Consider the following 25,222-nt stretch of genomic DNA (forward strand, 5'->3'; position numbering starts at 1 on the left):
CCCAGTAGTTCTCATCCGTCACAGGCCGAGGCCATTGTTAACAAAAAGAGGCCTGGAAATACATAAGAATGAGAGGCACAAAGTACCGGTAAAATAAAGTTCTCACTATAATATGAATAGAAAGTGCCTTGAAAACAGTTCAAACTTCCATACGTTTCGGGCTCAGCCCTTCATCAGTGGAAAGTCAAGATTTCAGTGGTGATTTCAAAGCAGTTAATCTCGATTTCAGTTCATCTGAAATCTTGACTTTCCACTGATGAAGGGCTGAGCCCGAAACGTATGGAACTTTGAACTGTTTTAAAGGCACTTTCTACTCATTTAGTCAGAACTTTATTTTACTTTAAACTTTTACAAGTGCCACGCACCACAAGGAAATTTATTTTTCCATTTATCATTAAGAAGGAGAGGTCTTGCGAACGGGCCGCAAAAGAGCGGAAACTGTATCGGACCCTTTATAATACCGACTGACCGAATCTCGTGTACTTTTCCAAAATATCTGTCATCATTTTAGCTGTTGCGTTTTATCGAAGCATTATAAACAGCAAAAGAAGTTACTGTTGACATTGTGAAGAAGGGACGAGAGTGTTTTAACGCTTAAAATCGTAAACAGGTCAGGGCCTAGCCAAAAAATTGACACTGGAAATAATGCTTCCCAAACATTGAGGAACTGACATGCGCGCTACGAATGTTTCCGGAAACATGTCTCCTCGTCTTGCCAGGCCTTAAGGAAGGTTACATCTAAGTTGCCTGCCCTTGATAATTGCAACTTTTTTATTTTATTTTTCAGATTGTGGCGTCTTTTCATCCAGCAAAATAAGTAGCTGAAAAACAAAAACAAAAACAAAAAACAAATACGCTGGGGTATTGAGATTGAGTAAATTCGGGTGTCTTAATAATGCAGTGGTAATATAATGCAAGAAAAAGACAAATAAAAGTTAAATCATTCCAAAGTGTTTCTCTCGTTCCCCCTCTTTTATTTAAACTAGAAATGAAAACAAGATCGTAGAAAAGAAAAGAAAGTGTATAAAAGAGTCAATAAGGAAGCGCTTGTTAATTAACGTTGCCTACAACGCGTTGAAATTTCCTGAGACAAAATTTACGAAGCTCTACTAAGTTAAAAGACATGCTAAGTATTAAAAATAATTATTTACAAGATGAAAGTAAGGGAAAAGTAGTCTCTGACTTATAGGGTAACCTATTAGTCCATGGGCCCAGACCCCAAAATTAGGCATTTGGTACCATTCAGAGGGACAAATGCTATCATATATTTTTCGAATCCTTGAACATTCTAGTTCATTTTGGTATGTGATAGCAATTCCAAAAGAGTAGCTTTCTTGCTGAAATCACGTGATTTCTGACGTCATCTTTCCAAAATCAATGTTGCATTTTAATGCTCGAAGGGTAATGAATAATCACTTTATCGAAACTTCAAGCACGTAAATGTTGTGAGAGAGGCCTGACAAAGTACAGCAAAGGCAGCTGATGCTAGTCAAGGGCTTTGGCCGCACTTAAGGGTTTTTCTCTGTATGGTTTCCATGGCAACAAAGCCGGATTGCAATTTAGACCTCTCATATATCGAGATTGATGTTAGAATTTCAAAATGTGGACCAAGTTTTTAAATAAATCAGGGAGAAAAAAACAAGGATTTGTATTTTACAATACGGACAGAGTATTTGAGGTTAATAAGGGTTTTTTTTATAAAAATGAAAGCATTTTGAGCCAACAGATGCGCGCGAGAGGCGGCCTCATTTGACTAAAGCGCGTGGAGGTTTTTATCTAACGTCATTCAAATTACAAATCTTGCCGGTGTATCCTATAAACTCTTTCTTTCTACATATTCTTGACATAAAGAACATAAAAATCTTGTAAATTTGATATCGATTCAGTGCTTTGTTTAGAGGATAAAGCATTTTGACATTTGCGATGTCCCGGATGAACGTGTTTCTTAATTGTCACAGAAAACGTGTATTCTTCATTGTGTTGTTCAATTACAGAAGCGATATCAATTACAAAGTAATATCTAAAATAATTTTAAGTGAAGGTGAATAATATTAAAAATTGAACTGCAACCAGGATGAGACATAATAAAAGTGTAAAATAGCGTTCTCTGGTTTAAAAAGTTAAGAAAAAATATGAGCTTTCGGCTATTTTACTATAGCCTTTGACGAATGTCACTAGAATCTTGGCACACTGCCAAAACTGTCGGCGCAGACAATAACTCCAAACCGTTACCAAGACAATATTCTATCTTATTGTAATTCTTAATTTGTCTTTTTTTGTCCTTTTTTAGCTTTTTACACTTCTATTGTATTTTAGTTTTTTTTTAATTATTTTCACACCCTCCCTTGTATATATTTCCAACCACGCGCTTTATCTTTTTTACATTCGTCAAAGGCTATAGTAAAATAGCCGAAAGCTCATATTTTTTCTTAACTTTTTAAACCAGAGAACGCTATTTTACACTTTTATTGTGAATAATATTAATGGAAGAATTTTCTCGACTGATGATACGCATTTGTTTGGCCGCCCTATTTGTGCCCCAAATTTAAGAGGGAAACAAACATTAAGGCTGCATACTAAACACTGTTTTGTCTCAAAATTATTGTCTTAATAACTCGGTTGTAAAGAATGCCACAGAGCTTTTATTCGACCTGTTCTACAAACCAATTCCTCTCTCCACCCATGTGTATAAATGGTACTGGCGAAGTTACCGCAGGGGGATAGCCCTGCGATGGATTAGCATCCCATCCAGGGGATAGCATTTGTGCTACAGATACCGGGACAAGCTCCGGCCTGATGGGTCACTTGGCTCGATCAAACACAAATTTTGCCTACTTACCATAAACCAATAGTTTTCAAGGACGTTTTTCATACGAACAAACAGTTTCTATAACATTGATATGACCATGTTATGACGGGTCTATTATTTCTACGAGAAATGATAAAAGTCGTTTTCAGTGAAAGCATGGAAACTGGATACAACTCGAGATCATAATTAAATAAATTCCGAAGTTCTTTAGACAGAAGAGAACAACTTAACTGAGAAGAAAACACCACGAGTCGACACGAGCAACTTACAGCGTGTTTGCCAAACTTTCGAAACCTGTGAAATGTGGTAGTGTATCTCACAAAATATTCGGAACGAGACGGCATTCAGGCTTGAATGCCGGTTCTGACTAAGAAACAACGGTTAACGATTCTGACTGAGAAATTGTCGCTGTTCCCTTTCTGAAAAATTAGAACATCATAGAACTTAAAGCTGTCTAGTCTTTTCGTACTCAACTTCATTCCGTTCTTAAAATAAATAAATTGACGTCTTTGAAGAAAAAATCTTCCGAAGAGCTCAAGAACAGGAACTTCAAAAATTGTGGCTTATCAGCGGCGGGCACATTGACCACATTGTTTTTGGGCACTTCCTCCTCGCGGACTGATATATTAGTCAACCCAGCCCAACTACTTACGTTCTGCTTTTCTCACTTTTGCACCAAGGTGCAGTTAAATTCAAAGCAACTTTTCTTTCTATGCTTGCTCTATCGTCTGTTCAATATTATTCCATAATTTTCTTACTCGAGGATTACAGCGCTAAACCAGCATTAGGGGGGGACAGGGGGGTCTGAACCTCCCGCCTCCCGTACCTTTTACTCCCGCTTCCCGTACCATTTACTCCCGCCTCCCGCCCCTTTCCATAGCTGTTCTCTCCTGTTTGTTCCATGCCCATTGCGGAATATAATGAAATGTTACGAAATTTCACTCGTTTTCTCCCGGGTCCCAACACCTTAAGAATCCCGCCTCCCGCCCTCTCTCCTCCCGCTTCCCGCCCCTTTTCTCCCGGGCTCCTGCCTTCCTGTCCCCCTCCACAGCATTGTATACAGGGATTTTTGCAATGGTTAAAGTGTCTCTTGCTAATTTAGCCACTGTCACTGAGGGAGATGGGTTCCAAAGTGTCAGGCTTGGACAGCGATACCACTTACCCTGTAGGACATTCCAGAAAGGCAAGGGAGGTGTTATTCTGAGGTAGTGGTTTTTTATTTTCTTGAGTCAGGACAGGATTTGTGGAGACAAAGTGCCGTTTTAATTTCCTAATTGGGAGAAGGACATATAGCTCCCTCCTGGGCGGTTTACACTTCCAATTATCAGAATGTAACTCAAGTTCTTCTGAAACATTGACTACATTTTTGCACAGCTCTCACGGCTAGGGTGACCCGACCAGCCTTGTCCCCATGCCAGGCGTTCTTTAAAGGTGTCACTGCTAATGAGCTGAGAATGCCTAGTGAATAGGCTGTGCGGTCATGTTATTTGAACAGCTTCTTGTGAAATAATTGCATATCAAATGTACTAACTAGGTTCCTTAATTTCATCGATACTGTTGCATTAGGTGCTGCTCCCTTATTGTGATAATTGATGGTAAAGAATATGTTGTACCTCTGGCCAGCTGTAGTCAATTACAAACAGTTCGAGGAGAGTTGGAGGCCTTTTGCGTCGCCAATCGCGAAAAGGACAGATAATGACCGGATGATGACAATGTTAAGCAAGTTCTCAAAGTGCATTACACTCCCGAATTCTTGTTTCAGCTCTGTTAAATGTGCTTTTTAGTAGTGGAGTCTTTGATCTGTGTGACACCAAATGAACGCGTGCCGACAAAATTACATCTTTTAATTTAATTGTAACTTTAAAAATCTTAAATTCTTCAAAAAGTCAAGCATTGTACTCGATATGCAGGAGTAACTATTAGCTGCCTCCTCAGCTTCGACAACTTTGCTCACAATGAGAGCGTACAGTCTTTCGACAGTTTCGTCTGCTCGAAAATTTGAAAGGCTCTATATTTTTTGGAACGTTTCATATATATGCTTTTCTAATTACATTTTTTTTCTAATCATAGATTGTGTTTTCGCATTTGAAGATCTTCTTTTTCGGTGGGGTTTTAACCGCCTCGCCTCTATTTCGGAGCTTATCTAATTCCCGCATTAACGGCAACATTTGCGGTGATAAAACATAGAAGGAATTTCCCTTTCTCCAGCAATATTGAGGACTGATTACAATTCAGTCTCCATTTATTGTGGTGCTTTTAAATCGTCGCTGTTGTCATCACTGCAATAAATGACATGTAAGGGGTTGATTTTTCACCCCACTGAAGCTGAATGGTGTTTCTCCGATGTACAGAGGATTTTAAGGTAAAAGCTGAGGTGCGGTGACTACCGCCTACAAAGGACGCATCTGTCTTCCATATTTTACGACGCATTTTTATCATTTTGGTCAGTCAGTGACGACTCTTCCGTGGTTATATTGACATTCTTTGAGTTCGCCACGCGTTCTCCCACCCCACCAACCAGGTTCCTTTCCCTATTCTGCGCACCTGTCCTCGCATTAGCCAATCAAACTTGATTACAGGAAATATCAGCGATATATTACATCTTCTGCCGTAAATGCCCCAAAGACGTTTTCATTGGGAATGCGGGAGACATATTCACTGAATCCTTTAGGAAAAATCGCTTTCAGGTCCCATACCACAACAGAGACTAACTGTACCTCTGATGCCTCAGCCCATTCAATTCAAGACGTCCTTGTTCCATGGTGCAATGAGGTTTAGTAATGAAGTATTTCCGGACAGCGCAATGTAATATCTTTCAATTTAAAGCGCTTGTTTCTCTTGGCAACAACCACGATTCCTTTTTTCTGTCATCTTTCAACACGCGCACGTGCCATCTTGGCGGGCATCTTGGCGCGCGCAAACAGTTTTGAATTATTTGCGTACGACTGTAGAGAACAAACTGTGTTTTCCAACATAGTTGTTAGCTTTTCCGAAAAAAGACAGCAGTGCCCAAACATCAGGAAACCAGTACCGAGCTAAATAACGTCTGCGAAACAAATGTTTATTTCAAAAATCAGAACAACATTGATACCCTTTCGCGCCTCGCGAAATATTTCTGGACTGATATTGTAAGTTAATTGTATAAATAATTCTCTTTTAGATTCCTTCAAAATTGCCAAAAATAGTTTTCTAAAGTTTTTAATACAATGTTAATCTTTTTTAAGAGATGTCTTTGTCCTTTTCTGGGGATTTAAATCGAAATATTTAGACCAAAATAACCGCACACCTTCCTAAGGCAAAGCCGCCGCCATCTTGGATTTACCCAGAATGCAATTCAGGACCTTCAAACAGTATTTTGTTCTGTTTTAGTGATTAATTCAAACTTTTACCAATTTATTGAGAGAACTAGTTAATAATCATGTTTCCAATACTGCAAGATGAAATTGAGCAAAAATAGACCATAATAAGAGTTTTAAATTGTATTACAACTTTAGCCTCGTTTTCATGCAGAAGGAGAATTTTATACTCTTAAAAAATCCTATTAAGCTACTCTTTCGTGATTGCTATCAGCTCAATTTTGAAACTCCTTCTGATGCACTTTAATCTGATACCACTCATAATTTGTCCCTTTGAATGGTACCAAAATGTGCTCGGGCCCATGGACTATATTGGATAACTGGTTCTTGGAAGAACGTGTTTGGAAGAATTTCTTCGGAAAGCAGAAAACCACCTGAATGAAAAGAGACCGTCCAGGGGCGGATCCAGGATTTCAAAAGGGGGGGGGGGGGGGGGGTGGATGGCAGACCATTAAAGCCTAACCCTAACCCTAACCCTAAGTGGCGGCAGACGGCGAAACGTGGCGTAACAACAACCAGACATGAGCGAGATCTTTTTTTTTTCTTTATTTATTTTCTATTTCAAATAAAGTGACATTTCGATTTTTTTACTGAAAAAAGGGGGGTGGATATCCACCCCCTCCCCCCCCCATGTATCCGCCCCTGCCGTCCATGGGTTCTTCTTAGAAAATGGAAGATTTTGTTCCTTTTATGGAGGTTTCGATATTAGCGAGGTTATTTTACTTAGCCTAATAAAAGTTGCGGTGTTCCAAATTATGCTGAAGCCAGAAGCAATGATGGGAGATGGAGACCATAAATCAAACGCGTACGTATGCCAGTGCTTTACACTCGGTTTGTTATTTTTAAGAAACATGTAGTCGTCATTAGTACGACCATCCTGTAACAAATGCCACCACGCTGCTATAGCCCAACTGTGGCCGCAGTAACGGGATTGAGTCTTTAGAGCCTTCAGTAGGAAGTTCATCGGCTAACATGAGAGCTTGCCGGAAGTCTCCTTGCCAATGAATCACTTTTAAACACAGTGGAAGCGATATATGCTGTATCCTTATAAAAAGTCACATCAGAATGTTTTCTAGAGATGGTACTGCCAAAAGCCACTTCAGGTAGACCCCGAGAAGACCTGTAGCTACCCCTGTTATGTGTCTCTCGCACCCTCCTGAGTAAGAAAGACAGCACATGTAGTTAGATCCTAGCTGTTTACAAGGAGTCAAATACGCCATTTGACCTCGGCTCTTGATGGAGCTAATGGCTAAGCTAAGCTAAGCTCAGTAGACAGGACAATGCATATAGCGATGAGTTCTCGAACTGAGGTTTCGAAATGTTGCCGAATAATTCTAGGACTCTAATCCTCTAAGAGTCTACATTTACATTGAATCTCTCTCCGTTATTAGTTCTTTGTAAATTTTTGAACAATTAAGGCAACCATGTTTGCGTCTTATGGTTCTAAATGTAATGGCTTTTCAAATTTATCAGCAAATAAAAAAACTTACAAAAACATGTAAACACCGATTATGCATGAGTAATTAGAAACTTGCGCCTGCACTTGCAAGAAAATCGCGACTTAGCTAAGCTAGAGTAAGGCTACTGGAATTAAATTAAGTATATTCGAATAAATCGTGAAGCTTTAAAGGTAAAGACACCCAGTCAGAAGTATGTTGGTCTTCCTCCTCTGTGTGTGTTATTTCTGTATGAGGAGAAAATAATAAGTGAAGAGATATCGAAAACGTACCAGGCAAAACATTGGCTGCTTGCCTCGTCCTCCTTTGGCTGAGATCTCTCGTCCTTAACCTGCAATTAGAGAATAGGTTACTGCAACCTGTGACATAAGAAGTTGTCCGGGAAGGGAAATTATCGAGGGTTGTTAAATTCCTGTTATTGTCTTTAATGCAACGGCCCAGTTTACCGGAGATAGTTAAGCAAAAACAAAACCGAAACAAGAATAATGTATTAAAATTTAGAATAAAAAACTTTGACTGTGTGAAAAAGTTCTTTTTATTCTCCAACCAGGTCCTGCATTACAAACAGAAAGGATTTCCGATATAATGGACCACATCCAAAATCAAGTTCAAATTTTATTAACCTCACCTCTCTGTGATTTCGTGTTTCTTTGCTTTTTCTAATCTTTATTTTTCATTAAGAGCCATTCTTTACACGTGACAACGCCCTTTGACCGATACATTTAATAAATGCTTTTCACCTTTTATCAGCAAGCTCGCTGAAGTCCCAGTCCTCCCCGTCCTTAACACTGTCTTCCTTTTCTCGATCTTCGTCTTGCAAATATTCATTGCTGCCATAGCAACCAAGTGGCAGCTGCCAATCCAAGATAACTGACAGCCTGTCAAGTGAGAGAAACTTCTGGTATCCCAGGATTCCACAGACGTAGCATTGTTCCATGTAAAGGTCCTGGTCACCAGTGTCACGTGACGTTCGCTGTATGCGGAGGATGAGTTCTTTTCTTTTAACTTGTTTATAGATACTGGCGCAAAGTGATTCAAAAATATTCTCGATAATTTCTGCTCCTTCTCTGTGTGATTTAAATAGTCTTTCTGTGATATTGGCTTCACAACCTGCATCCATTTGAAAAGATAACAAATGTCAGAAACTAACTCAGTTCGCGCGTCTATTTCATAAAAGAAATGAGAATCTTTATTTCTTTATTTTTATGCAATTATGGGAACACTAATGAAAGTTTGAGAAAACTCGAAACAAAAAAAAACAACAACAAAAAACCCACAATAGCTTAAAACTAGCGCTTTTAAAACGTTTAAACGCTAAAACGACGTGGAATGAAACATTAATGACTTTTCTTTGTAATGTTGTCAAGGTCTCTAAGGAATCGAACTACCTAACCAGACCAGTCAATGTAGTATAATGCTAACTACGGCGCTTACTATTAGTCAGAACTGGCCAGCCGGTCCGGTGGTTTTGAATGCGAAATGGGCTTTTTTCACGAGATTTTTGCCAAAATCCACGACAACAAAGTATAATATTTATGCATTGACTGATTGGACCGCAGGACAAATCTTACTAACAACGGAATTCTGTTCTTAAATATACCGGTCTGGCCAGCTAGTTCTGACTAGTGGTAAGCGCCCTACATACTGTCCAAACAATGTTATAGGACTGTGGTAAAATTCTAGATAAGGTAATGTAAAATCGCATATGTAAATTAGTGTGTAGAAAGTAAATGTAAATTAGATTTTTCCAAATCAAGATGATGTAATGTAAATCGGGCTAATTTTTTTCTGCGCACTCCTCGGGACGCATTCATTTTCTTTTCAGATTTGGTCCAATCTGTCGACAGTCTAAGTGTGTGAATCGGTCATAATTAGCCAAAGGTCGAGATCAACATCATTCTCGTCCCCAGATCCGCTTGTCCCTCTTAGCCTGCAGAGCCTGGGGCACAAGGAACAGTGGCTTAGCCGCTTAGGGGTCACATGATTTGATTTAAATTTAGCAAATCATATCAAACGTTTCAAAAGCCCTCTGTTGTAAGGGATTTTACTACGGTTGATTTGATTGGCTGATTTAAATTCTCTTTTGTAAAAAATCCGGCCAATCAAATCGTTTGTCCCTAGAGCCACTTGTTCCTTGTGCCCCAGGCTCAGCCGGCTAAAAGGGGGAAAAGCGGTATTGGGGACAAATTAATGTATTAAAAAATTAATTGACCGTTCTTTGTTTGATGGCGAGTTAAATTGAGAACAAATTACCTTTCACCTCCCCAACCATAAAATAAAGAGCTTGATGAGTCGTCATGTATCCAGTTGTGTTCTCACTGCGAATGAACTTCCAGCATTTGTCAGTAATTCTGCAAGGTGCCGCACCAGTCCTCTGGTCACCAATTAAATCCGAGATGCACTGGTCCATAGTCATCATAGCAGACACAAAGTTTCCACTTTCTTGGGGGATAAGCCGAGAGAGGCTGGTGTCCAGATTTCTAAACTCTCTCGTGAAATGCCAGGCGTGCCTCGCTACGAAGCCGAGTCTGTAGTAGTCTGGATCCGAGGCGTTTAGGAATGGCTGTGCTTGGCTGGCAACAAGGGTCGCTTTGTTGTGTAGCTGATTAAGCGATCGGAATGTTTCGCTGAACATTTGAATCTGATTTGTTTGCACTTTGATTAGTAGATCTTGAAGAATTCCTTTAGAAAACAACGGAAGCATTTCAACAGTGAAAAGAAAGCTAGTGGTATTGCTCCGGAGCATTCTGGTATAAACGAGAAAACAGCAATACCTCTGAAGGTATTCCTTCTTTCCGAAAACTTTGTATAGTGGGAAGGACTGTTGCATTTGATTTTTCACCGAAACAACTGGTTTCTCCGTACAAATGGAAAGCGCTCAATATCGGGGTAAATATCGACTGGAGCCATCTCCGTATATAAGTTTATTAAAGACATCTACTCCTGGGCAAAAATTGACCCGAATTTCTCCAATTCATTGCATCTTGACGGAGATAATATATCTAGCACTTCTTTTTGTACAAAGATAAACGCTATGCAATGTCGAACTAAAACTCTTACTCAAAAGCCTACGTTATCACTACCCTCACGTGTCACGTGATATTTTCCGGCTGAGTATGGCGTGAAGCGTGATCTCAAGGTTTTAAATAAACAGTATCCGCGAGCGTGATTTATCAATTCATCTTCTGTATTTTAACATGAATTTCATTTTTTTTTTCTGTGATTCGTGAAAAAAAGGCTTAGATATCTTAAAGCGGATTCTGCCAAGCAAAAGGTATAGAGACCCTCTGTATTGACTTGACGGTCTGTATGGTTTTCGAACGATCAATCCAACCAAGGGGTTAAACTTATCGCGGCCTTTAATCTTAAAATTGGGCATTTTTTTAAATGCTTATATTTGATTTCGAGTATATATAGCGTGTGAAACTAACTGTATAATCAGATGTAATGGCGTCTGTTGTGCTAGAAAAACTATTAAATGCATCCCATGCCGTGAAGGCATTTTGTTTAGATATGGTCTATTCTAATTTCAATAAACAAACTTCAGTCTAAAAAAAACTAACACATAACTCACCATCAAGCGCTTGAAGACCAAAAATGCCGTCGATATTGAACTTTCTGAACTCTCTTCCATAAAAGTCCACAACTTTGTTCAGCGATTTCAAAGTTCTTTCTAACAACTGCTGCTGTCTTCCTTTATGTATGTTGTGAAGATCGGCGCTTACGAAATGTAATAAATATCCTAATCCAGATATTAAAATTATAAGCAATACTAGCAATTTTCGTGAAAACATCGACATAATAATTTGATTCACCACTCTCAGTTGAAAATTATGAAACTTGAACTTGAAACTTGCCACAAAACAAAACACGAACGAGAAACATGTTTCCCTTATTGATCATGAATTTAAATTTGTTTGATATTGCCCCGCTTGGCTGACATTCGTAATATATAAATAACACGGTATTTTTGTTCAAGTATATATAATATAAGTAGAAAGTTATTGTCCGGCCTTAGTGGTAAGACGTACAACGCGTCACCGGTCAATTCAATTCGGCCCACGGAAATTTCCGGTTTAGTCTGATTTCGACTGATTATCATGTCATAGACTATCATGTCATTATAATACAGTATATTTCACAGTTTGTCAATTTTCCGTTTAGCTGACAGAAAAGTATTTTACAAGCCATTTTCCGCTTAAAATAACGTTATTAATGCACCATATAAACACTTTCTCCCAGGGTATTCCTTCTCTCCCCTGTCTCTATATGGGAGAGGTGGTATACAGCTATCTGATAGAGCTTCGTTGACAGAAAGCTGTATAACCTAGCGGACCACACTTCCTCTTGTTGGGGTAAACGAAAATCCGGCTTTGTAATTAGTGAGACGGCCTTACAAGGAGAACAGATTTTTTTTAGGCCAATGAAAATAGATTATATCGAGCACTCCAAGCCGGAACGTGGCCAAAGTTCAACATACCATATTTTCTCGATTAAACGCCGGGTCTCCAAGGTAGAGTTAAAAAAAAGCTCCTCAGGTATTTATTTGAAGTATAATAAGCTGTAGGTATCTTAGCCAGATGCATATTTGTCATAAATAATGAACAAAAAACCGTTTTGTAACGAAAATCGGGTTCGATTAAACTGCAGGAGTCAATTAAACGCCCGGTTCACGGTTTGAAATAAACGCCGGTGGCGTTTATTTCAAGAAAATACGGTATATCATCGCTTTAAATACATAACAACTTTTAACACACATTTCATATATTCACTTTCATGTCATCTTTTAATATCCAACTCCATTCGATAGAGAACAAGTAACTGGACAAATATTTACGATATTGCACTGTGATATATTAGGCTGTGATATATTAAGTTTGCTGTATTTGTGGTTCTCCTGACGGCAACGCATTTCACCGTTCAAATGCTGACTCGTCCCCAGTCGTCTCTTATGCATGATTCTCTCCGTGTTCAGGAGTCGACTCAAGACGGACTCAAAAGACGACTGGGGACGAGTCAGGTTCAAATGCCGGTTTTCGGAGACGCTGGTTAACAAGTCTTTTGGATACCGTTTTTTTTTAAAAAGGTTATTTTGAATCCAAATATCGATCGATAACAGGACTAAAACTGACATACATAAAAAAAATTGACATAGTCTTTTAACCATTTCATAAATATTATTAAACCTAGGACGCTTTCCATTTGTCAGAACTGGCCGGCCAGACCGGGTATATTCGATAACAGAATTTCGTTGTTGGTCAGATTTGTCCTGTCAAATCAGTCAATACATAAATATTATAAATTGTTATGGTGGATTTGTGGGAAAATCGCATGGAAAATGCCCATTTCACATTCAAAACTACCGGACCGGCCGGCCAGTTCTGACAAATGGAAAGTGCCCCTAGCCTGTTTCAGGCGTTTGCTGAAAAACCGAAAGACGCTTGACATATATTACAAATATACAAAAAAAGAGAGAAAAATCAAAGGTAGAAGGGGTGGTACGAAATATTTGTAAGAACTTATGCACATCGTGTTTTCCATTTGAATTTTCGTCAAGGTATTATCATTTTAAAAGGCGATCTTGTGTAGTCACAAGAGATCTTGTCAAGCTTTAGTAAAAAGGTGAAAAATTCTAGGCTTGAGACGTTATTGAGGCGGGGTAAACATGAATTTGAGTGACATTTTATGAGGTTTAAAGAAGAGATCAAAAAAATGGACCACCACCAGACAGCTGACCCCCACGTAAAGGCCCGTTTACACAGGCGATTTTTGTTGCGCAACTCAATGCAATTTTTGTCGCGCCGAAGTTGCATCAAGTTGCCGCGATATCGCAGGAGTTTCGAACCTGTTCGGTTCGAAACTTGATGCAACTTCGGCGCGACAAAAATCGCCTGTGTAAACGAACCTTAAGAGCGACCCAGGTTGTCAGGGGACTGTTTTGGTGTCCATCTACTAAAGATTCCTAAAAATCACCCAAAACATAGATCCGTGTAACGAGCAGAGAGTTTTTGGATTGCTTGAAACGCTAACGGGATATTCGCATTAAACCCAAATTAAACAGTGGTTAAGCGGCCTTCAGGTGTACCCCCGCCTTAATCGGAATGCTTGTCATCTACCACAGTACGAAATTAATGTGCAGTGCTTTCAGTGCAATTTCTAGCGTTCATGTAAGAAAACGGTAAAAAGTTTCTTCCAAAATTTTTCTTCCTCAACATCATCAAGTTCTTCTTTGTCAGTTCCGTCCTCGATATCTTCGTCATCGCCATCGTCGCCAATGTCATTATCATCATCATCATCATCATCATCATCATCGACGTCGTCATCGTCAACATCGACGTCGTCATCGTCATCATCGACGTCGTCGTCGTCATCGTCATCATCATCATCATCATCATCATCATCATCATCATCATCATCATCATCATCATCCCCACCACTCAGTGTATTCCACTCTGTCGCTATGTATTGCGGTTTAAAGGGCACAGTGCGACTAGGCAGCCGATTCAAATTAATACCGGTAAATCCTGTTTTTTCTGTGGAACTCTTAATAAGTAGGTGTTCTGGTCGGTACGTTTCCCAGACAGCATACTCTTTGGAACTGGCGCTGCTGTATATCTCGAAGGGAAGCTCAGCACTGCTTATTTTGTGAGTACAGCTGCGATACATGACTGGTGTCCAATCAGGCGACGAGGCGCCATCCGGGAGTTCTCGTTCTACACATTCCACTGAAAGCTCTTCTGGCTCAAAAAGCTTGTCGCCCGTGCTTTCGTTCCAGGCGCCATCCGGGAGTTCTCGTTCCGAACATCCCACTGGGACTTCTTCAGGCTCAAAAAGCTCGTGGTTCGTGCTTTCGTTCCAGGCTCGGGTTCTTTTGGATTTCTGACCAAATAAAGTTTCCAGGATCCTATTGATAATGAACTCTGCAAGTTGAACATCTTCTCCTTTGTCTGCGCACGAAATGACATAGTGATCATTCATGATAGCAATAAACATGTTGCCCAATATTATCGTCGTACTGGAAACAAAAGTGAAAAAGAACAGACGTCCTATAATGGGGTTTGTGTCATTGAGCTCGTGTATTGGAAAATTGCTTCCCAGAAGCATAAGAAACTGCGAGAAAATAGCCTCCGGTACGGAAGAAAACATGAGAACACTGTGTCCGAAAGCAATCACCCCTAAAAGGGCGTGGGCAATGGCAACTACTATAAACACCACGAAAAACGACACTACTGATTGAAACGATCTGCGAATTGTACACGAGAAAATAATAACTTGAGGATTGAAATAAAAGCATTTCAGAAGGCGCAAGGTAGCAATGACAGACGCTACACAAATCATGATGTTTTCAGCGTTAAACAGAAATAGGGCTCGGTGAAAGCTGACGGGAATGAAAGGGTTTTCTTTGAGTTTGTGAAACGATTTCCCTGCCTCTTTTGACCGCATCCATTGCAGGAACAATGCTGACGAAGCACTTAGTATTTGCAACATGTCCAACCAGTTCCACACTGAATTGAAATAAGAGCACTTTTGGCGAAAAAGTTTGACGCATTCCAGTACAAAGTAGCAAACAAGAAGAAGGCCAAATAAAAAGGCAAAGAGCAAGTAAGTGTTATGAGCTTGCGAATCCGTTGCGCTGAGGGGTAAAATTCCATAGCTCTTGAATGTGCCAGCAAATCCCGCTGGAAGGACCTCATAGTAGTACGACATCACTGCAAGAAGATTACTCGGTGGGTTATACAGTGAGAACTCCACCAGCACAACCCTGGTTTGACGATCAATCCAGTCATTTTTTATCAAGTCGTCGACAATTCTATTTGCCGTTAGTTTGTTGTATCCCAAATTGGCTATGTAACCACCGCCACTGTAGAACGCGAAACGACCCCAAGAATCGGTAACGCCGAGTTTTCCGTCGTCGTTGTACTCCCAATTTTCTGGACACAGTATTGAGGATCTATTCAGCTCACTCCAATCAATCCAATTTGTTTTCTCCTCTTCTTTTTTGGAGTAGAAATCGTAACAAGTCGTGATCATACTTTTAAAGAATTCATGAACTTCACAGGAATCTGCGAAATAAGCGGAAACAACAATATCACATGAGTATGAATTTGGACGTTTTTTTTCAAGTAGCCAGTGTTACTAACTGATTTCTCAACGAAACTTTGCATACAGTATTCCTTTACACACATTCCCACACATCTACAAATCTAATCCTAGCAATATGTGGGAGGTTTACCGCATTTAAACCTAGCTATATTGCCTGGCTTTCACGTGTCTCCCATAGCTAAGGGGTTGAGCGTGTTCGCCCTCCATTTTGAAAAGAGAAAACCCTGAGGACGAGTTTGTTTCTTACAAGCAATAACCTTACTTTTCATGACTCGGAGTTGTCTCAGACGAGGCATGCCGACCAGGATTGAACGATTGTTTCCAATGTATTCTGAAGCTGTCTCCTCTTGATCTTTGTACGAGTCAGCCGTAAAGATCGCTGGTACGAAAACGTTTTTCATCCATCCCCAAAATTGCGTCACATTGGTAACCTAGCAAAATATCCACATTTATTAATAAAAATATGATAGCTCTCGAAACTAACACGGAAGAACTCTTATGTTGTTGTGGTAGTGGTGATTTGGTTTTAAGAGAGGGGAATTGTAGTGGGGGTGGTGGTGGTGTAAGACAATGGAATTCTGGTTTTGGTGGCGGTGTAAGACAGAAAAATTGGGGTGGTGTTGGTGGTGGTGGCGGAGAAAAAATAGAATGGGGTGGAGGTGGTAGAAATAATAAAACTGTGCTGGTGGCGGTAGAGGAAAACAATAGAATTGTCGTGGTGTTGGTGGATGTGTATTCCGCCTCTTATTAATGAGATTCCACCGCCAAAAACGGCATAACTGGTTCCAACTATACTACTATCATCGTCATCGACATCATCTTTTTTCCAGGTTAAAAAACAACTTTGCAAAGTGTTAAATTACCCTACCCATCAATTTTTTTTACTAATAAATGAAAAATAATGCAATTGAACAAATTACTGACGAGATTGAATGTCCGAGCTTACCTTATAATTTCCCGTATTTTCAAAATATTGGAAGTCGTTTTCTGTGGCTGCATTTAGATTATATCTGTGTTCATTTTTGTCTCCATAACAGACAATCAAAAGCAGCACGAAGAACAAAAGAGAAAACAAGAGTTCCCTCATATATGCATACATCTTCCTCTCGTTGACTTTGTACTTTCTAGCACGTTCGACGTCTATCGATGAAAGATCCATTGCAATGTGTAATGGTCTCGGATTTTGTTCCTCTGCTAATTTGGACTTCCTTGTTGCCTTTTTACCACACCCGCACCGCGAAGCTATGAGGACGGATACCAACATTATCTTGATTGGCTGAGAGATTATTACATCCCCAGACAATGAAAGCATTACAGTTGTCAACCAACGAGCCGATTTCTCTCCTCCCCACATGAGAGAGTAAAACACTGTAAACAGGGCTGAAGTGATACCTGTGCTGACACAGAGAAACCAAGCAATGTATGCACAAAAATGAGGAAGAACGCACTGTTGCTTTATTTCAGTTTTGGCGAGATGGTACCTTCTTCCTTGAGTGTTTAGTTTAGGTTCGCTTTTGCGAAACAAGAATACGATAAGAACACTTGCAGGCAAAACAATCATTGCACTTTCCAAAGCGATAATTAGTTGACTCGAAGTGACTGCGAAAGGCCCAATCTTTATTTTCGGCTGTGTCGTGCTCTCAGTTTCGTAAAACATGGCAGAGGTAACCATCGATAACATGAGAAGACACCAACAACAGGAGACTCTTTGAACACGGGTGAAATGATTTCTGGGTTGTTTTCTAATGACTGAGAACCATAAGTGATCATCGGAGAAACCATTCCTTCGCAGCGCACTGAAGGTCCTCTTGAATTCGTCGTCTTCTTGGTAATTATCTGCATAAAATACTCTGGTGGTATTGCCATCATCTCTTTCCAGAGCAAGCCAACGGTAGCAACTAAACATCCACCGTTCGTCTGTTTGATTGTCCACAATTAAAATCTCACTGAGAAACCAAGATGGGTCGTCACCAGAAGTGTCATGGCCGATTTGCACACTGGTCATTGTGCCAAGCGGCTTCTTGAGGTGAACAAGAAAATTGTCAGTGTTTCCTCGCGCGAACAATTTCCTGTCACGTGAGTGGTCATATGTCAGCTCAATAATACCGCTGGTATTCTCTGTACCGTGAAGGATCATGGAAACATTAGCAGTGGTACCCGAGTTTTTCCATCCTCCGGTTGTTATGGATACTTCGTATTTGTATTCACCGTTTTGATGCTCCTCCAGTATAATGAGAGGACTGTCCTACAAACAGATGCAAGTCAGTGAAGTAGTGTTTTAGCCTCGATAGCTTACTATACCTGCATTTTCAACGTCTGTGAGTATTGCTAGCCCCCCCCCCCCTAAATTGGATGGTAGTCCATCGTAGACTTTTCTCAGCCTTTTCGTCAAGCTGTCCAGTTATTCTCATTGGTAGAGAAAAGAACCCAACACAAAAACCCCTTTGGTGCGGCTTCGATGTTGTAAGAACATAAAACTGCAGAGTGAAGTTGATGTGGTACAATAACAGAAGATGCCGTGTGCGCTGTTATATATATTTTACATCCCGTTTTATTGACGTTTATGGCAATAACTCACTTAATGCTTAATAGTGTCGCATGAACTCTACTTTAGTGCTTAAACGGTTTTAGATTTTCGCCTTGTGATGCATGCCTTTCAAGGACCTGTATGAGCGTTTTGCAATGCTATGTTAGCATGCATGACATCTTGGGTAGGTAAAGGATGCTAACGTTATCTTAGGATGTATATCCTATTGCTGTAAGCTTCTTAGTACAAACCTTTAAAACATCTTCATTGTCGGCTCTACGTAAAAGTACCAACACAACAAGGTAGACCAAGAAGACAGAACACACTGTGATCAGGACCAGCAGGGTTTTTGGATCCAAATTGTCAAACGCTTGCTGGACCATTTCGAAGTCAACGGTGTTTGGTGCAACAAGAACGTCTCCTCCAAATGCGGTTAAGTGGTTACAAAGACACGTCAGTGACGAACTGTTTGACTCTTGACCAACCTGCAGTTATAGAAAGGTTCTTTAACTAAGAGTGAAATACAAAGTAGTGGACTGGCAGTTGCTGATAGCTTTGACAGCAGTTGTCGGCTCACTTTGCCCATCATTTCGAAAACAACCGACAAAACTCAAAATCAACAAGACGACGTTTTTTTAAACTTCGTAACTGATAAAAAAAATAAAACCGTTAACAAGAATTGAAAGCAACTGACCAACACACGAATCCCGGCGAAAACTGTTTGATAAATAATAAAAGAATACGTTTATGCTGAGATATCGAGTTTTGAATGTGCCCTGCGGGCAGTCTTTTACGCTCCTCGTATGGCTTTATCTTGAACCAGTAAATGACCTTTGGGTATTTCACTTTCGACGCGGACTTTATTGACGACAAAAGGTTTATAAATTAATGACCTTTCAAATATTTCTGTCTTTCACAGTGCTCCTTAACGACGCCTTTTTGCCAAGGCTTTTTCTCGCATTTCATTGCCTCGCATTATTTAATATATCCTTTATAACAGGTAATTAACTCTTTCTTACCTTGCAACCTTCGTTAGTCCATCTCTCTTCAATATCAGACCAGTACGCGCACCAAATCGTATCCACTTGTAAACTGTAGTTAACCGAGCTGTTAGAATCGTACTGTGGTACAAGGATGGTGTACTCCGCTGGAGGGGGAATGGTAGGTGGAGGATCTTTAAATTTAACACACCTCTCTTGCGATGTTCCCTCTGACAGTACAGACCGCCTTCCCCTTGAATGAACAGTTCGGTTTTCGTTATTCCCTAAGAGACCGATGTAGTATTTTCCTGAAACGTTGCCGTTTATAAAAATGTCGTAAGAACATTTTTCTGTAGCTATACAATCTGATGCCAAGCTTTTTAATTTATTTTCTTTGGATAAATCAATAACCTCATCATATGAAGTTTGTGTCGGATGTTCGCCAAATTTTATGTAGGCAGTGAGAGAGGCTGGTGTTTTCATCGTTATGGACAATTTTAATGTGGTATTATCCTCATGTGCGGTGATTACATGATATTGCATGCTTCCAGGATTGAGGAAGTCATCTGGGCGAGCACGGCGGCTAGCGTTGCCCGGGCCATGTTCAGATATTGGGATATTTATCTGTATGTCCGACGGTAGATCAGTTACATCCAACGCTTTACCATTGTCATCTTTAAGAACAAGACTGACAACTTTCGATCTTATTCGTTTGCTGCTACTGTGTGATGTGTAAGGGTTAAAGTTGTAGCCGATCATCTAAAAGGAAGCAAAAAGTAAACGAATGTTGAACGAACCAAACGTTATTTAGACGTACTTCCTGAGAAAATTCAATCTATTTGACCAAATGTTGTTTGGACGAAGTTATAACAGGACGAAATGTTAATTGAACCAATCTTTCATCTGGACCGATTGCAAGCCTGTCCAAACAACGAGAAGGTGAGGCGCGGTGGCCTAATGGCTAGTGCGCTGGATCTCGGATCGAGTGGTCCTTGTTCGAGCCCTGGCCAGGGCACTGCGTTGTACTTTCTCTACCAATGTGTATTAATGCGTACCGGAAATGAAGAATATATCTAAATTGTGTCAGTAAGAAGAGGTTTACCATGTGACATAATATTACACATGTTGTCTTGACTTAAACCGCAGTTATATTCAGATTTAATAATGCCTTTTTGTTAACATACATACCTCCACTCCAACCTCCGATATGTTGCCAAGCATCTTTTGCAGAGCTATGTCGTCCAGAGAAGGAAGTTCAAAGCTAGCGTTTCCCTCCTGGATTGTTAGCTGGTTCAGTTCGTGTGACTCTTGCTTGCCCAAGATTATGGATTGGTGCTTGTTCTTTATCGTACTGTATTCTTCGCCAGGTAGTTTTAGCGAGATAAGTGTGTTGGTAATCTTTTCTGTCAGATTCTGGCAAAGGCCAGAAATTCTCTTCCCTATAATTATCTACAAAAAAACCCAATTTGACATCATACAGAAACACTAAATTTGTTAGAACCTTTCCAAAAGTTTCCAAAGGGGACACGTTTACTAAGAAGGCATAGGCTCAAAGTACGGATGTTTGACTACGTTACTGAACGTTACACACAGTACCTACATCATCTTTGACAGTATTAAAAGTCAGTTTAAACATGATAACATACCTCGTTTTCTTGATCGTAGTTGGTGGAATTGCCAGACATAAGAATTCTGAGAGAGGAATATTTTATGATGTTGGTGTTACAATACAATAACGACCTGCCTGCATTAACAACAAGGCGAGTTTCAGACCGGCGTTCAGTCATCAGTGAAAGCAGAGTGGTCATTTCCAGTAGTTTGTCTAAAACAGCAAACTAGAACCAAAAACAAGAAACGGTTATTCACGAATGCATGAATGAACAAATGGATGAATGCCTTTATCTAAATGTCAATCTGAAATAGCAAAAAATAACCACTGGATGGGCACACTAAATCTAAGCTCTTTTAAAAACAATTTAAACGATTATAACAAAAAACAAAAAAAATGAAATTAGTTTATAGTTCGAAAACATGTAAAAATATGATCAAAAATTCAGAATACACAATTGGTACAATGATCGTCGGTCAGCATGCATGAAGTTAGTCCAACTTACAGATATTTTGCCTGAACGAGGATAATGTAGGCAGATCTCTTCTAGCGTGTTAGGCAATACTACCCCAGATTGTTTCGTTTTCTGCTTTCAACTTAAAACTCATTGATTTTTTTATGCTTCTATCAAGTGTGGAGATCTAATAGGTTTGGTCAAAGAACAACAGAATAATATCCCTACATACCGTCGTATTGTGAAACAAATTGACTGAATCTTCCGTAGATTTGCCCAAAATAACAGCAATCTGGACTAACCGCTCGAGGCTATCGACCCTCACATTGCAAATCTTGGAAATTGCGTAGTCTTTCGCCTATATCGTATAGAAACACAGTATTAAGGGTATCGAAATTATATCACAGTCACTGAAGAGTTTCCAAAAAAGGCATGTAAGTAAAAAAGGGGAGGGATGGGCACAGACAGGAATTTTGAATTATTTTTTTTCTCTGTAAAACTGGTTATCCAGTGAGTGATCTCCAATAATTAGAGTAATTTTGGTGTTCAGGCAGGACTTCATTGGACGTCCAGGTAGAACAGATACGCATGCTATTCTTGTCACAGATATTCTGCTCGTTTGCCACCCACCTAGTTTAAACATTTCTATTCAACATTTTGCATGAACAAGAATATTTAATAATTAAAACGGTGTAAAGTGAAAATGATTGTTCGCTAGTTAGGCTTTAGACCACGTTCGTTGCTGTAGCTTGAATAAAAAATATCGTTTGAAGAACGGTTCCATTGAGAACAAGGCTGATATCGTTTACTTTAGACTTACGTGAAGCAGAAACTTTTCATCGATCCGATTGTCACCCGCCTTGAGAAGAGCCATGAGAGAATCTGCTTCTTGGATCGCCATATTAATTTGTCCCACAGAAAAATAATTATCCATTGCAGTAAGGATTTGCTTTATTTGGACGTAAAGCAGCTCCTCGTTTTGCGTCAAGGATGATCGATTAACCTGTGAAAGAAGAAAGGGCGGGCGGTTGAGGAAGTTATAAATGACCAACCTGTTACAAAGATGCATGCAAGTCTATTTTTAATAGATGCTTTGTACTCATCGCTTTAGATTTTAGGACAGAGCTTGTGTATAAAATCGAATGGCACTTTCTGTTGAAAAGTATTCACTGGGGACCTTCAGATCGGAGTTCGAGAACGACTTTTAAACCTTGTGCCTATGCTGTCGATTATCACCTTTTACACTATCACGTACCGATAGTCTCCTTTCCAAATGGTCAGCAAGAGAGCGGCCGGGGTGAGGGCTCTGAGAAAGTGACGGGATAAAAATTCTAAATTCGTTGAAGTAGTCGATCTGATATTCGTACTTCGATCTGAAGGTCACTAGTGTCTGGTGTCGATTAAAGAGTAAAGTGTCTTTGCCAAAGAACATAACACAATGACCACGGCCAGCACTCGAACCCGGACAGTTTGATCTGTTATTAAACGCTTACGATAAGGTCACCGAGTCTCCCACTTGTATGTCATGTATGTACTAAGATTACTACTTCATAAACTAAAATTTTGTTCGTTGTTACGGTTCGGTGGATGCGAGGAAGCAGCTTTAGCTTATTCCGTTGCATGTTTTCTTCGGCACAATCCTTTTTATGAGACGAATACGAACATACGTATAAAAAATTTGACTGTCTCCGATATAGCTGCACGGTGACGATACCTTTATGCCCTTTTGTAACATTACTAAACCCAAAGAAGGCATACCTTGATCGACAGGAGTTCTTCACTTGCGACTCCCACGAAATTGACAATAGCAACTTTGAAACGCACGACATCTTCTCCAACTGAAGGTGCAATATGAACGATACTGTAGGACCGAACTCCATATGACAACATATCGAATGCTCCATCTTCTAGCTCTCGGTAAAACTCATATCTTAGAGGCAAACTGTCATCCTTCCATCCGTGGCAGGTTATGTTGAGCCAAAAGCCTATAGCAGCTCCCTTATCGAGTCGTGTTCCATGACAAGTTCCACCTGATGGGGCAGCTGATGTGTCAAACTGGTACGCTGCCCATCCGTATGAACCATTTGGCGACAGAACATCCACTGTGATCCGATACGACGAACTAGGTGCAAGCCTTTGTTGCTTGATGACTAGATTCCTTGAATCCACTTTAGTGGCCAAAAGATTTGACAAATTTCTTATGGATACCCATTTGGAATATGGATGACTACCGTTTTTACTGAACATTTTCCATCGATATGTAAGGGAACTAGGACAACTAAGCGAGCTACAGTCAGTTCTGACGGAGATATGAGATGATGGTTTGACAGGTGGAGCACAGTTCAGAAAGCACCTGAAAGAAGCAAAGAAATATTAAGCGAAATGCCTTCGTCGCATTGTGAAAATACACAGTTTTAAATTAGAAACCCCACACAACACTGGTACGGGTAGAATTTGTTTCATTAAAGCCGTGTCTGGGGCACCTTGTTTCAGTGAAATTTCCAATGATACTACTCACATTACACTTACATTATACGAGTGTCTTTCAGGTCTCCATCATGAATGTGAACAGCCTGCATAAAACTCGCTGTACGGGAATCCTTGCGAATTGTCAGCAATACATAGTATGTCTCGTTGCTCATCAGTTTCCCTGATTCCAAATTCGCCTTTTGTTTCTCAAGAGAATATAAAAATATGTCGTCTGGCAGTTGGAAGAATGTTCCATTAGGAGATGAGTTAACAAGTGAATTAAGTACATTGCCTGAGCCATTGACAAGTACACTGGTGATTGTGTTATTGACACCAAAGACGTTCTTGTTCGCAGCTATGAAACAAAACCAATTAAAGTTCAATCCTAGAGAAGATCCGTCTTCATTTTCCGGGTCGTATGAAGAACTGGCATCCACAGAGATTGGCTTGTTGATAGATCGGATAACTTCAGTTCCTCCCGCAATGAATGCTACGAGCGCTGATTTTTCGACCTGAAGAAAGGCAAAATCTCGAGCAGCCAGCTCAATTCCGGTTACATGAAGCTCAAACATTACAAGTTTGAGTCCTTCTAACAGGAGCTTTGATCCTATATTAAGTTCAAGAGTGTTACGCACTAAGAGCTCTGGCTTATCCGAAATGTTAAAGGGTGATAACATTAGTTGTTGTATTCTCCAATAGAACAAAGCTCGTCCTGAGTCAATGCTTTCCCTGTTAAAAGATGATACTAGCCTTCTTGTTTGATCACGTCTAAACTCTATTGGACTGTCAGGTTGTGTGTCTGTTTCACGGATGGACGCCTCATATAAATGACCAAGTAGACCCTCTGAAAAACGAAACAAAATACAGCGAGAATTGGTATTTAGGTTCATGGCAACAGATAGTCCTTTTTTCCTTCCTGTAGTGAAATCTGCGCGACGTTTCTCGAAATGGAAATTAATTATTCTTCTTTGAAAGGGTCAATCAACAGTTAACAACTACGATGAACACCTTTTTATCATTCGGATTTACGAAAATTATGGCAGGATTGACATTTGTTGTCCGGAATTTCAAATGTCCTTACAGAAGGGGGAATTGCTTCCCGGAAAGAAACATAATAATTATAAGAGTTTTGCTTTGAAAATCGTGCTATTTGGGAGATGATTCTTCAGCATTGCAATGATCGAGATTAATACTTTGTGCAATGCTAGCAGTTCCGTTTTCCGGCTGTACATGCAAAGCCATTAGAAATTTGGTTCCATAATGTTAACCTACCTTGATTTTTGCATGCATCAACTTCCGGACGTCCAGGGTAGAAGTATCTGCACCAGCATTCGCAGAAATATGGTGATATTTGGATGCACCGTGAATATTCAGGACAAGCTGTTAATGCAAAGGAACATTATGCGATTGCTTTAACTTTCAAAGGTGATCAATAAAGGTGATCAATAAATTCTTACA

General features: G+C 40.0%; 2 protein-coding genes across 2 annotated transcripts in view; both read right to left on the minus strand.

Moving 5' to 3' along the window:
- Nucleotides 1–6,634: 6,634 nt before the first annotated feature.
- Nucleotides 6,635–11,431, minus strand: LOC144636383 (UPF0764 protein C16orf89 homolog). Its single transcript, XM_078495579.1, has 5 exons — nucleotides 11,197–11,431; nucleotides 9,876–10,304; nucleotides 8,363–8,732; nucleotides 7,895–7,953; nucleotides 6,635–7,321 (listed from the first exon to the last, which is right to left on the minus strand). The coding sequence occupies exons 1-5, from the start codon at nucleotides 11,420–11,422 to the stop codon at nucleotides 7,221–7,223; spliced, it is 1,185 nt and encodes a 394-aa protein (XP_078351705.1). The 5' UTR covers nucleotides 11,423–11,431; the 3' UTR covers nucleotides 6,635–7,220.
- Nucleotides 11,432–12,411: 980 nt separating this feature from the next.
- LOC144635521 (uncharacterized) overlaps nucleotides 12,412–25,222 on the minus strand; it is a 76,951-nt gene continuing 64,140 nt past the window's right edge. The window contains exons 34-45 of the mRNA XM_078494618.1: nucleotides 25,037–25,144; nucleotides 23,825–24,608; nucleotides 23,054–23,648; nucleotides 22,116–22,298; nucleotides 21,528–21,653; nucleotides 20,879–21,067; nucleotides 20,421–20,681; nucleotides 19,272–19,991; nucleotides 18,504–18,737; nucleotides 16,672–17,970; nucleotides 15,988–16,156; nucleotides 12,412–15,685 (exon numbers count right to left, since the gene is read on the minus strand). Coding sequence (XP_078350744.1) covers nucleotides 13,779–15,685; nucleotides 15,988–16,156; nucleotides 16,672–17,970; nucleotides 18,504–18,737; nucleotides 19,272–19,991; nucleotides 20,421–20,681; nucleotides 20,879–21,067; nucleotides 21,528–21,653; nucleotides 22,116–22,298; nucleotides 23,054–23,648; nucleotides 23,825–24,608; nucleotides 25,037–25,144 — 6,575 coding nt within the window. The 3' untranslated portion in view covers nucleotides 12,412–13,778. The remainder of the gene's footprint in view (nucleotides 15,686–15,987; nucleotides 16,157–16,671; nucleotides 17,971–18,503; nucleotides 18,738–19,271; nucleotides 19,992–20,420; nucleotides 20,682–20,878; nucleotides 21,068–21,527; nucleotides 21,654–22,115; nucleotides 22,299–23,053; nucleotides 23,649–23,824; nucleotides 24,609–25,036; nucleotides 25,145–25,222) is intronic.

The sequence above is a fragment of the Oculina patagonica genome, chromosome 13 (assembly GCF_052425735.1).
Source record: "Oculina patagonica isolate OP01 chromosome 13, crgOcupat, whole genome shotgun sequence".
In the NCBI taxonomy this organism is placed as follows: Eukaryota; Metazoa; Cnidaria; class Anthozoa; order Scleractinia; family Oculinidae; genus Oculina; species Oculina patagonica.

Bases quoted from the DNA above. Each gene is read 5' to 3' on its own strand.
- LOC144636383 (XM_078495579.1), bottom strand. From the start codon at position 11,422: ATGTCGATGTTTTCACGAAAATTGCTAGTATTGCTTATAATTTTAATA. The intron at 8,733-9,875 runs GTAATTTGTTCT...AAATGGATGCAG, and splicing joins TATGGTTGGGGAGGTGAAAG to GTTGTGAAGCCAATATCACA. The intron at 7,322-7,894 runs GTACGTTTTCGA...TTTCTTACTCAG, and splicing joins AGCAGCCAATGTTTTGCCTG to GAGGGTGCGAGAGACACATA.